General features: G+C 45.3%; 1 protein-coding gene across 2 annotated transcripts in view; it reads right to left on the bottom strand.

Annotated features, from left to right (window-relative positions):
* The window catches only part of CLIP2 (CAP-Gly domain containing linker protein 2), an 81,859-nt gene that overhangs the window by 53,826 nt on the left and 14,367 nt on the right, over positions 1 to 13,666 (bottom strand). For both annotated transcript variants that reach the window (XM_064468089.1, XM_064468091.1), the window contains exon 2: positions 11,418 to 11,632. In XM_064468089.1, coding sequence (XP_064324159.1) covers positions 11,418 to 11,529 — 112 coding nt within the window. In that variant the 5' untranslated portion in view covers positions 11,530 to 11,632. The remainder of the gene's footprint in view (positions 1 to 11,417; positions 11,633 to 13,666) is intronic.

Genomic DNA, 13,666 nt, shown 5'->3' with positions numbered 1-13,666 from the left:
TATTGAAGGAGGATATGTAGTTAGCTCATCATGAGCATGCTGAGAGGCTTTTTTTTCAGCGTCACCAGCTATCCTGGAAGACAGCAGAGAGTTAAGCCACTTAATTGAACCACAGGGATGGTACCAGCAGAAAGGCAAGCACCAGCCTTTCTGTCTTTTATGTAGTTTTTTTCCCCCCTTCTTAATAGAAACATGAAAGCAATACAATTATACCATCCCTCTGAATCATCCATCTGACTTGCCTGAAAGAGGGACACTTTAGGGGCCATCTGCAGCACCCCCAGGATCCCAGGGGAACTGTAGGAGAGGTAAAGACCAGCATCTCTTAATTGCCAAACAAACTTGCACACAGCCCTAGGGCTGCACTGTGCTGAAACACAGCTTTGATTCATTACTTCATCAGCCATTTATTTTTGCAGCCATACATCCATGTGCAGATTGCACAGACTATACATCTCCTGCGAAGGTCACACAATACACTGATTGTACACAGATCCACGCTCAGCAGAATGCAGAGTTTGTTGGGCTGTTTTTGTTTTGCCCAATCTAATAAAAAAAAAGATATTTGAGAGCAGATTAACACCGAGTCATCTACTTTATTCCAAATATCTGACTTAAACATTTAAGTATCCAATTCAAAAGGCAACGAGCTGTACATGAACAGGCACTATGTGCAGAAAATCCAAATCACCTACTTGCAGCAGATATTTTTTGAGAAAAAACACGACCATGATCCAGATCTGATCCTAAAAACTCTGAGCTATGATATGAACTTACTTGCTGTGGGTTTGTATCTCAAACCCAACAGCTATACGTCTCAGCAATCACCAGAAATGATACATTATACCCTTCCAGGGGTGATGGTGAGTAAAGTGAGAAGCGGGGAGGGGGGGCAAATGCATAATGTGAAGTGAGAGATCATGGGCAAAGCTGTGGGAGCCGTACACAATCTCAGTACACGGCCCCACCAGGCATACTGACTAGTCTTGAGCACACAGCATGCTCCCAATCCCCGTACATCCCACTGGTTAGAGATATTCATATGTGAACTGACCTCTCTTATGCCACTTCTTCAGAACTTCATCAGCTGATCAGTTTTATGCTTTTATTCACTGAACACACCTGGCCAGGGCAGCAGTCAGTCAGTGAGGATGAAGTATCCAAGCCCTTTTTTGGGGTCAGGATTTTCTCAACATACCATCCTTAACTGAAATTTTGTGTTTAAGGTCTGCATCGAGCCCTTCTAATTTCTTGCAGGTTTTTTCTGAGCAAATACCTCCAAATATAGTATGAGCCATATAAATGAGCAATTCTGTGAAATAAATTATACAGCAATACATAAGGCTCCTGTCATCTTCAAGGATGTGAATCCTAAACAACTGTACAGGTTTAAGCATGAAATAAGACAAGCACACCCCAGTGCAGGACTGAGACACTTGCCCTATATGCTCAATGCCTGCGCACCCTCAGCCAAATGACACATGCACTAATGTTTACAGACACAGCACTTTTGTCAATGAAAAGGACTATGGGAAGCAGTGTCGGAGGGGGAAGCTGCTGCTCCTGGTGCCAGGACCAGGAGGGCAAAAGGCCAGAAAAACCTGCTGGCGAGGATAACTGTTCCCCTTTCACCTCTGAATCACAGGATGACATGGGGCAAGACCTAGTTCCCTAAGTTGTCGTGTGTGTAAAGCACAGATAATACCAACCTACCCCACAGCCCCAGGATTCACAGGTGGTGAAGCAGTCGGAGTGCCTACGCAGAGAGGGTTCATATGTGCATAGCAGGCTTATAATTACAGAAAGTGAGAATGACTTACAGCTTGCGCTTGGGAGGAATGCATAAAGCAGCTTGGGAATACTCCTGCAGCAGCAGCAGCAAACTCCTGTGTAATGCTGCCCTGCAAGTTAGAGCACTGGCAGCGCGCTGGATCACACAACCCCGTTTCTGAATTCTTGGTGTAGGTTTGGTTTTTAAGAGGCACTCGTGGCAAAGTTCATCACTGCCTTCCTCTGCAATTATTTAAAATCCCTATTTGCTTTCTCACAAAGAATTCTGCAAAGAAGACCATGCAAATAAAGCGCTCTGCTGCATCCTCCAGGCCACTCACAACCCAGACGTAGCAAAAGAGGACACACGTTTACTGTGTTGGAAAACAGCATTGCTGAAACAGTCACATTTTGTAGTGGAGAGACCATCACCTGTGTTCAGAATGGAGTTGCTTAAGCCACAGACAGGCCAGCTTTGACAGGTCTTATTATTTTATAGCTAGTATTGTGACACATGGGAGTTTTCCTACAGACCTCACTATTGCATAAAAAAGAATGGCATAAAAAATAAATTAAGGGGATATTACTTTCTACCACCTTTATAAAAAGTAAACATCCTATCAGACCCAAAATAAAAAGAGCAAAATCTCTGTATTCTAAATATTTTAAGGCTTTTGTGGAGACCAATTCGCCCATTTAACTGCTTGAAGGAGGATGCTTACAGCAAGGTCAGTGTGTGATGGTTAAATCAGACCAATAGCCAATACCATGTAGCAGCAATCTGATGCCACTGTAATCCTACGGATTCTCATCCCAAATCCATCTATGCCAAATGGAATCTTTCTTTTGATTTCAATGAATATTGGCTCAGGCCTCTAATGATTAATCTGCTCTTGCAGGATTAGTTCAATTGTTTGAGGCAGAACAAGCAGGAGCAGATTCTGCCCTGAAGCTGCACCCTTACTCCAATGGGCATAACTGCAAGCGTACTGATGTTACTACAGACTTACACCACCATGGCTGAATAGGATTTGGTTCATTATATTTGAACCACCATAAGCTGAACATCTGTGGGAAGCAGATTTTCTTTCCCTGCTGTTCTGCGAGGAGCTACAGACAGGGAGAGCAGGAGGGCGTCTGACCTCCATATGCCTTAGGTGTGTGCTTGCATCTCATTCTACATTGAGTGCACTTGAATATTAAGGATTAACTATATCAAATCCTTCTAAGAGCATCTAATGATTAAGACAATTAAAATCAGACTCTCAGTTGTCTCTAGATGTCACCTGTAAAGCTGATTAAATCAAGATTGATTCAATGCCCTTTTATATTGCTTGGAATGCATCAAATCACTTCTCTGTGGGAGAGGAATGCTGCCAAGGGTCCTTCCCTCTTCAAGACAGGAACCAGAATGGGTGGGAGAACCACCACCTCCAAACACCCCACAGGAACCCCACCACAAAACACATTTCAGACTGCAGGACGGCAGACAGTGGCTCATGAAAGGGACGTGTGAGCTGAATACAAGCCCTATGCAAATAGTCAAACGGTTGATCCACAACCATGCCAGAAAACATTCGGCTTCTGGATACACAGTAGGGATTAGAAGCAAATATGCAGGGTCTCACGAGAGCATCAGTGTCCACGAGCGAGTGGATTTCTAGCGAGTGACGTGACCTACACGCAAGGCACTCTGGTCACCCCACAGGAACAATGAATGAACATGCTCAAGCTCTAATGATCACTCAGCAAAGCTCCTCTGGTGGTTGTCGCAGTCCCTACACCTCTGCCGCACTGACCATCAGCCACCACAGTTCCCCTCCCAGCCTCACTTCTCTGTTTGAGCTGTACATCAATCCTAAATCAGCAAACCAGCAACAATTTTCCCTGTGTAGCCCTTGAAAACACACTCTTGTTTTCTTTCAGGTATCTGATAACCTCTTCAACAGATGACTGCCTGCGTGTACATGGATACTGTAGCTCTTACTACTAATTGATAATCTGCTGATACTGTAGTAGTCAGAGGCATTTGATCTCAAAACATGCTCTTTGGCACCTCATCTTCCCAATTCCCCTAGGAACTGAAGACGCTGTGTACACAGACCCATTAAGATAAAGCAAGACCTAATCAAACTTCAGACACCGATGATGCATTTCCAGCAACGATCACTAATCTGACTCAGGGAACATCCATTCACGCTTGCAGCATGGATTTCATTGAGGACAGCGCTCAGATGAGAGCTGACAATGCCGATCACTCCATGAGGCCTGAAGCAAAACAGCAAAAACAAAGGTTTGCTAAAAGTAATAGCAGCCTCTGGCCCCACGATGTGGGGTCTTTTCTCTCACTTTGCCAGTGCCCAACACCCCAAATTAATATTAATCAAGAGCCACAAAACCTTTGAATAGCCAAGAAGTAGCTCCCTACATCTGTGCCAGTCAATCAGCTGCTCCAGACACTAAAATTCCATTTCTTTTGTTTCAGACAAAACAGTAGTTTAGTGTCTTTAATATTTATTTGGAAATGAGAATTAATAGATTGATACAAAACCAGACAGCCTCAGCACTCTCTATTGCAGCTTTATAGAAAAGCCTGTGTTAAGACACTGCCAAACCATCAATGATTACCTGAGAATAACTTGCCCAAGCCTTCCCTTATTACCGAGGCATGAATTCCTCACTAAGGACCACCTTTCCTCGCTCTGTTTTACTGCAACATAATCCTAGCGGCAACAGGGTTGTCTCAAGTCAGGTACTTTTTGCACATGGCAAAATTACTCAAAGTACTTCTGACAAGGTATGTCAAAAAAGATCCATTATTGATATGCATTCAGCCAATTTACTCCCAACAAAATCCTGAGAAACTTAAGGGGCAACAACTGACTTTCAGGTTAATTTACCAAGATGCTGCTGTTCTGTTGCAGATAAATAAAAAGGAATGAAGATTTCCCACCGAGGAAGGTAAGAGCAAGGCACTAATCCTACAGTGGAGGTAAGGCAGTGGTGAGATTTAGGCTCCTCCAGCAGAATTCATGCAGGTATAGCTCATTAATGATGGGGCCTAGGTGTACACAAAGAGACTGATCCATATAGAATTGCTGAGTCTCTGAAACTAGAAGCAGCCCTCAGAAGATAACTGTATTTCTAAAAAACAAACCAGAAAACAAAGTTAAAGTTAACCCACCCCACCAACCCCACCAGGAGACTCAAAACCAAATTCAACCCTGATAAAAAGATTATGCCACACAATTTTCAAAGGAAACCGCCTTTAATTGCGAAGAGGGACCTGGGATGTAACCCATGGAGTCCAGTCTGTCCAACCCTCTGTTGGCCTCCTCCTCTTACTCTCCGATGCTAGGAGTGATTGGTCACATGCAGGTTGGAGTGGCAGCTCTGATCACACATCCCACCTAATGCAAACTCAGCACTGCACCCAGCAAACCCGTCCCAGCTGCTGCTGAAGAATGAGAAGCTCATCCCCTCAGCGCAGCAGTAGCTATCCCCCAGGATGCAACCAGCCGATTAGCAACCAGAAACCAAGTACAACTAACTACCCCAATAACTAGCACGGCTCAGGCTTATAAAACCCTCATTACTGCATATTTAGTTTAATTACCCTATGGAGCCAGTCATCTAGTGCTCTTTAATGGCCCTGTGAGCGCTCCAGTCAGCTTCCCTTTTATTTTTAGCGAACAAAAGCATCATACAGTGTTTGCAAAGGCAGACATTATGCCAGCAAATATTAATAGTTCTGTGCATTTATTTTTCATCAAAAATAACGTATGTACACTTATATGGAAATGAGAGGGCGTTCCCAGGCTAGTTTAGCTATCAAATTATAGTTTTTGGAAATGAAACTGGGCACCCACCGAAACACAGTTTTGATACTCACAGCCATGCCTAAATATGATATTCAGGTCACAGATACTTGCACCTGCCCATTCAGAAAGACAGGATCCATCTGTAAAATTCAAGATCTAGGCTGGATGCAGACTGGATGCGTTTAAGTCTCATGGGAAATCTAACAGGTTTGGGCGTTTTTGCCTCCAGCACGGACATCCCAGTGTTGCCCAGCTCCATCTGCAAGTACTAATTTTCTGTTTTTTCCTCCCCCTTTTGCCAGAATTCTTTAATTGAAGAGATTTAAGAACCATAAAAAGCACTATAAATGAATGCCAGAGCCAGCTGACAGCAAAATGCAGTAGGAAAGGCAAGACTTTCCTCTCTAACCAAGTTACTCTAATGCTGCTCTGAGCAGACAAAAAACACTCTGAAATGTGAACGCTTCCCTTCCCAGCAGCTTTCACCTGTTCCACCAGCTGGAAGGGCTGTGTGGACCCATTCATCACAGCTTCCATTCTCTCTCCATCTTGCAACTCCAGGCAAAAGCAGGCTCTTCCAGGAGGAGGGTGGGAAGGAAACCAAGACATATGAGCTTTGTAAGTAACAACAAATCTAAGCACTATATTGAGCCCTTTACCAGTGACCCATGCCCTTTGCACAGAAACCTCTCTTGCACATGCGGCCGAGAGCAGTAACATTCTTTACTTGAAGCATGGGAAATAGGCCAATGCATTTGTGGGAAATCCTCTCCTGAGACAGCTAGAGATGAATTTTCAGTCTGGTTTTAAGGAAAATAGTTACCACAAAGCAGCAGAACTTACTTTTTCCATTGTTCCAGCTTTATGGGAGAAAAGGGAGGGAGAATGTTGGCATTGACACCACTCATTGAGGCTCGCGTTTTTCCAAGAATCCACGTCAAGTACCAGTCCCCGCTGACTTTCAGTGAAAATGACCATTTCAGCTCTTCTTCACAAAAAAAAGTGCCCCCACCCACAACAAGCCTATGCACCTGACCCAGAATACCACTGCAAAAAGCCCTTATACCTCATGGGTCTTTGAAAGGGCCAGCTCACACAGGAGAGGGTAATTCTCCACTCTAGGAAAGTTCAAAGAGGACACTCCACCATCTAGTAGGAAACAGGGGCTTCGAATAAGTTTTCAGGAAAAATAGCTCTGACATACTGAGCCAGCTTGTCACACACTACGACTACGTGATATTTGGTCTCTACAGAAACCTACAGCCATGAGTTGTGAAGTTATATATACATGCACACAGAGCATCTTACATCTGCATCAGTCCTCTGTTCTGTTACAGAAGATGTGAGTTGTCAAGAGTACATGGAAATGTTTAACAGGGTACATCTCCACAGCCTGCAAAAGGAAAAGAGACAAGAGATGGATGAGAGACACTTTTTACAAAAGAACGTGAAGAGAGTGCTGGGGAAAAGAGGAAGAAGAAACCGAAGCAGCTTTGTGTACTCCAGACTAAGAATAAAAGAAAGTACCTCTACTCACACTTTAGCAGACAAGACTGATCAGCTTATGGGAAGATAGGAGGAAGAAAGTGTGAAGCTTTTCAAAATTCGTTTGCATCTAATGGCTCTCTGACAACTCTCAGGTACAACTGGAGAATGAGTACCTTCTTTTGACACCCAGTCTGGAAGATATAACCTCGATGTGGGATCTTTCTGGGCCAGCCCAGGCTACCAGAGCCAAGAGACAGCTCAGAGCCAACAGACTGTACATCGGTGCAGTTTAATTCTGCACTTTACTAGATTTATGGTTTTATTTTGCAACTATATTTCAAGCTCTTTAGATTTCTGTCTTCCCTCAAGGTAGCAAATTCATAAAGATCAATGTTGCAGCTCCATATTTTGTAATCCAAACCACCCTGGTTTTCTTCCATCAAGCTGCAGGGCTCAGGTGGTTCACCAAATGCCTAAGAAAATGGAGAGGTCTCTTTTGGCATTTCTGGCAAGAGGCAGGTAAGCATGGAGGCAACACACGAGTTCAGAAAAATCCAGTGCACTCAGATCCCCCTGGAGCCAGGCAAACCCTGACGGTCTCCCAGGAAGCACTCTCAGTGCACAGACAGTTCACAGAGCTCGTGCAAATGCTCAAAGGCAGCACAGAGCAGAGCTCACTGTTTTTGCAGGGCTTCTCAAATACCTCTCATACAGCCTCCTTCATGGAACTTTTTAAGACCTGATGTAAAGCCTGGTATCTTTAGAGAATCCTTCCATCCCAGCAGACACCCAATATACCACATGAAGGCACTTTCCTGGACAGTGACAGAAAAGGGAAGAAAACTAGAAAAGCCCTTTGCTGTATTCACATTAAACACACAAAAGACAACTGCTTTCAGCCTCTCCATCTCTGCCGTTGTCCCCCTGTGCATTAGAAAGGCTGCGATGCCGCGACACTGGGGAAAGCACTCGGTGCTGACTGCACATTACTAGACCTAACGTGACCGCCCTTGGGCTGGCATATAGTTACCTCCTCTTGATAAAGTTGGGTTATCAGTACTGCTGTGAATGTGAATTAACAGCAGCGATGTGCTTACAGGCCAGAGGTCGAGTGACGCAGGTTAGCAAGACAGAAAAGTGAGGATGGGGCAAAGCTCCATTACCCTCCTGTGGCCCAGACCTGATTAATCTCAGGAAAGGTAATGAAATCTAGTCTCCATGGCCATCTACCACCAGATCCTTTGGCTGCAGGCATCCTCAAAGTTTACGTCATTGCCTGCTGTGGTTAGGCTTTTAGTGATGTGGACACTTGGCTCTGAAATAGAATTAAACCACTTTGACAGAAAAAAGAATATTTTCTTTTGGAGTTCTTCCCCGCCAAAGGCTGAATCTCATGATTGTCTGTGCTGCGGCTGGGCCCCAGAGCCAGCACAGATGCTGCTGCTCTCAGAGAAGGGCACGCAGGCAAGTCAACAGGATTTTGGGATGAGCACTTTGCTCACTGCTTCAAATTATCATTGGAAAGGAGAGGCGCAGAAGGCAGCGAGAGGCCAGAGATCTGCAGGAGGAAAAGCAGGTACAGGCCATGCATAGATACATCAGTAGTTCTTGTGCAGAACACAAAGCAAGATGACAATGCTAGGGATGACATCAAAGATGATGCTACAAGCCCTACTGCAGCTACCCACCTAGCACCCGCTGGGTGAACAGCCCCATGTGCTCTGTTCTCACCTTCCAGGTAGGAACAGCTCAGTGCTGTGATTGCTCCGGCAGCTCTGTGACTCCTGAAAGCCCCCTGCACCACCCCGGGAGGCAGAGGAGCAGCAGCACAGCTCGCAGCACAGTGGTTGCGCAGTACCAACCCACCCTCCCAAGACTTCTCCCCTTCTCCATACACATATTTTTCCAGGAATAAAACTCATTCTAGAACTTCGCAGGCGAAGGTCAAACTCAGCTTGGTGCAGATTCTGCCCACACTCGGCCGGCTTTGCTGCACATCTATCACAGTGACAGATGGCTGCGATAGCTGAACAAGGCACAAAGAAGCTCCAGCAAACAAGCGCTGCATTCAGCTGAAAGGCTGCATCGGACCCCGGTGCTGACTATCCATGCTGACTAACTCTTTCATACCGCAACACATGCGCCGACTGCGTTTGCCGAGAAGCCTTTGTGCAAAGCCTCTGAGGAGAAGACAGGACTCGGGTCTTGTGTCCCGTCCCCCGCCCCTATTTTTTCTGTAAGCAACAAAAATCAGCTGAAAGTAACTCCACGCCACACTGCAATTATAAATCCAGCATGAAGCACCTTGAGAGATTCACAACTGGTAGCTAAACAGTCACTTCACTGGGGTCCTTCAAGTTCATTTCGCTATCAAGGCTAGGTGCTAGGAGAAACAAGGGAGAAATACAGACATGGGTCTGGAGAATAAGTTAAAAATAAATAGCCAAACCTATAAACCTTATCCCAAGAATTTCCTTTGTCTATTTGCACTCCCCTCTAGCAAACATATATAAGGAGACTTCGGTATCTTCAATTTAGATACTAAATTAAGAAATTAGTCTTTCCGATATCAAAACCCAGTCAAACACAAAAAAGTGCAATTCACATGTTTACCTCTACATTTAGGGCCAAGTCCTCAGCCAAGTAAGAGCAGTGCCGCCCACTCCCTACAAGGCTGTCTTACACCAAAGGATCTGGAACTCAGCCCATGATCTCATGCAGTGACTGGCCCCTCAAACAAGATGTTGCACATGTGCAAAAAACTACGGCTTTTACAATACTGTTCAAGGAAAGAATTTACTGAGTGGGAGAGGTGATATATACACTATTAATCACTGGAAGAAGAGAACACTCAGCTGAAGAAATCCATGAGGAAAGCAGAGGCCCTGACATGTACCAAGAGAGCAGAGCCAGGGTCGCTCAGCAGCAAGCAGGGTCTTTGCTTGGAAGTCCTGTGCAGAGGTTGTGCCTGAACCACCCTCTCAATGGAGGGTATTCACGGGACAAGGACACGTGCCCCAGCACAACAGAAACAGGGTTTTTTTTGTTTTGTTTAAATACCTAACACTTCAGCATTACTGTGACAGAAGATAGCACTTCTTGGTGACCCTCATTTTTGCACTATCATTATCACAGACTAAGTTGTCATAGCACGCTAAAGCAAATTGTGCCCAGTATTAGCCCCTATACTAAAAATGTTCCCTGACAGGTACAACGCTTTCCTGCTTCTGCCAAACACTGTATACTTTCAGGACTGAAACATACAGCAAAGTAACTAGGCATGTGGGCAGTGGCCTAAATTATTATGGGACAAGAGGTTGACAGATCTCAAGAAGCAACCAGCGACTTTCTCAAATGAAAGTGTAATATATTGAATGTATAAGTGATTGATAGGATATACATCACCCTGGAGCTTTTCCCCAAAACCAAGAGGAAAGCCTTTTTTAACAATGTGAAACAAAAAAAAAAAACCAAAACAGAACAACAATTACATACAAAACTTGAATATTTGCTATATTTTCCTCAGGGAAGGGGTTGACTCAGCCACATTGGACGCTTTAAAGAGTCGTCTGGACAGGGTGCTGGGCCATCTTGTCTAGACTGTGCTCTTCCTAGAAAGGTTGGACTAGATGATCCCTGAGGTCCCTTCCAACCTGGGATTCTGTGTAAATTATATTTAATAAAAAAAACAACCCTGCAGTCAAAGCAGCCAGAAAAATTACTCCTAGGCAAAACGCTTTTGAAGTGTTAATTATACTGCATAATGGCAGTCTGTATAGCTTATGTATACACTGGATATAGATCAACGGTCAATAAAGCGTGTATATGTACGTCTAGGTAAGTCATTATTCAAATCCCCATGCTTCAAATTATTCTGTTCAAACAAAGGCACTAATCTGAGGTAATCAGCAGAGGACAAATCACCTTAAGTGCCTGGTTCTTACTCTTGCATTATCTCAGGCCAGAAGCAATGGCTACAGGACAGTGTTTAAGAAGGCCACGGGTGACGTTCCCATCTGCCCAATTACTACCAGGTCTTTAAATGTTAGTGTCTGTACAGGTATACACACACACACACACGAGACAGGAGGCAGCACCTAAATACCAGAGGATCCATCTGCCTCCCACCCACTCCACAACCTGCCTGGTTTCTGCATTAGTTGGGAGAGGGAAAACATTTACTCACCCCATTACACTTGTTTTGATCCATGCTTACGATCAATCTATGCACAGATGGGGAATTTCACGCCCTACTGAACGCTGGCACCACTAGGCCTTTGCCTTTAATCCAGGTAATCACCTGGGCCAGCTCATGCCCCTACCAAATCAAGTCCTTACCTTCTTTTGAACCAGTGGTGACGGCAGCTGCAGTGGTCCCTGATGCCCGTCCCACTGGGCTGGAGTGCTTCCCAGCCCTGCCGGGGATTTTAAGTCCACTTGGCTTCAGCATGTTTGCTGTCTCCTGTCAGACTCGTATTGCCAGTGTCTCAAAGGCCTGTCATGGTATCACCATTCAGGCTTCTCGATGATGGACCTCTTCCATTATCACAGACCTGGGAGAGAAGAGCACAAAGAAATCAGATGGAGAATGGGTGGGAGAGCACCAAACAGGCTCCCAGAAAGCAGGGCCCAGCTCCCTCCTCAGATCCCTTGGAGAGCCAGGATCTTTCTTCTCTTACAAAACAAGGGTGATTATTTCCTTCATCTCCCATCTTGAATGTAACATTCTTTTCCTCAATCTCACAGTCTCACTTTAACCCTGGAGTCCTGGACCAAAGCTGAAACCTCCTAGAACCACCAAACAAGAATTTAAATTCAGTTTGGGAATTGAGTGACTGAAATTGTTGACTGGTTTTAAGTTCTAAAATCTCAGTTCACGCATCGGCCCAGACTCAGTTCTGCTGTCGGAGCCCTTACCAAGAGCACACTAACAACCCTCAGCACTAGACCTTTGGTGCATGGCCCCCATTTTCACTAGACTTCAGGGCAGCCTCTCCAAATTGACAGGAAAAGGAAGAAAGAGGCCAGTGTCCAAGGTGGGGCTTTCAGCTCCTTTCCTTAAGAACAAATCCAAAACCTTGTTACAGAAAAAGGGCATCTGACCCCATGGGTGAGCAGTAAGACGGGGCGGGGGGAACCGAGGAACCGAAACCTTTCTGAAACATAAGCATGACTCTAACGACAACTCATTAGTGAAGTCACATAACCCTTCCCTATGCCATTCCCTTCCCGGTAGGCAAATGGAATAAAACCACCAAACCCCTTGAAAGGATGTTGCACTAACAAGCACATAACTCCTCCAGCAAAAAGTTTTATAACAAGAAAAGAAAAAGAAAGAAAATTGCTAAGTTGCTTTAAAAAAATGCAAAAACATTCCTAATGGATAAAGAAAAACAATGAAAAAATGGAGACTATCAGCCAAAAGGAAGCTAAGGCTGGCTGCACGAGCAGGCTAGGACGTGGAGGGAAGAAGGTGGCAGCAGAGCGAGGCAGGGACAACACCAACATAATGGCAAAGGGAATTGCAAGAAGAGCAAACCAAGGACTGGCCAGAAGCCGGGGGACACCCAGACCTGCTTCCTGGGCCTAGGAAGGAGGCAGCCTGCTGCAGGCAGCACTCCAGAGAATTAACGTAGCAAAGATTTACAGATGCTGCGAGGGGGGGGTTGCAACAGCAGGGACAGGAACTGATTAAAGCATGAGTAAGGATTTCAACACAGGCTGGGTCAGAGAGAGGAGCCGGCAGGGCTCCAGGGAAAGCTGCAAGCAGACACGGAGGAGGAAAAACCACAAGGAGAATTCCAAAACTGTATTCCTGAGGGCTCACAAATATCTGACACACCAGAGTGTTTCAGCCGTAAGAGTCAGTTGTCCCACACTGGCTTAGAGAGACAAAGAAAGGAGGGATCAGCAGAGACAGCCCAGGGAGGGACTCTGAGTGAAAACCCAAGGGATCAAGCCCCATCTCTTCCCTGAGTCCCACAAAATGGGTGTTCAACACCTGGGGTGGCTTCAGACACCTGCAGGCTGCACCTACTGGGCAGTATTTGGCTCGTACAGAAGTCAGGGCTGTTTATGAGAAGCAGGATGCTCAGGTCACATCACCAGCAGCAGGAACAACAGACAAGAGCAAGCAGTTCTTCTTAAAGAAGAGAGAAAACAGCCTTCCTGCAACAGAGCCAGCGAGGACCAGATGCTGTCACAGAGCTGGACAGGAGAGGCTGCAGTTTTCAGCTCTATTTAGCATAAAACAGGAGACGAGTAACAGACTCTGGAGGTGACAAACATTGATCGGCCCGGTCCCTCCTATCTGTCAAGCCATCAGACATCTCCCTCCCACCCACTCCCCATCTCATATGACACATTTTGCCCAGGGCTAGCTTTGATTTTACAGAGCAAGTTAACATCTTGCACTTCTGCTGGCAGGTGATGTGCTCTACCAAGATATCTCACCTCATCTCCATCACCTTCAACCCGAAGGTTTGCTCTCTTCACAATACGCCCTTATTCCTAGATTTACACATCTCATCACTCTGTTCTACCTTTTGGTTACAAGTTTTGATGTTGTACTTGTGATTAAGCAAGCT

This window comes from Phalacrocorax carbo, chromosome 17 (genome assembly GCF_963921805.1).
Source record: "Phalacrocorax carbo chromosome 17, bPhaCar2.1, whole genome shotgun sequence".
NCBI lineage: Eukaryota > Metazoa > Chordata > Aves > Suliformes > Phalacrocoracidae > Phalacrocorax > Phalacrocorax carbo.
The sequence above is the reverse complement of the archived record's forward strand: the minus strand, read 5'-3'. Positions and strand labels throughout refer to the sequence as shown.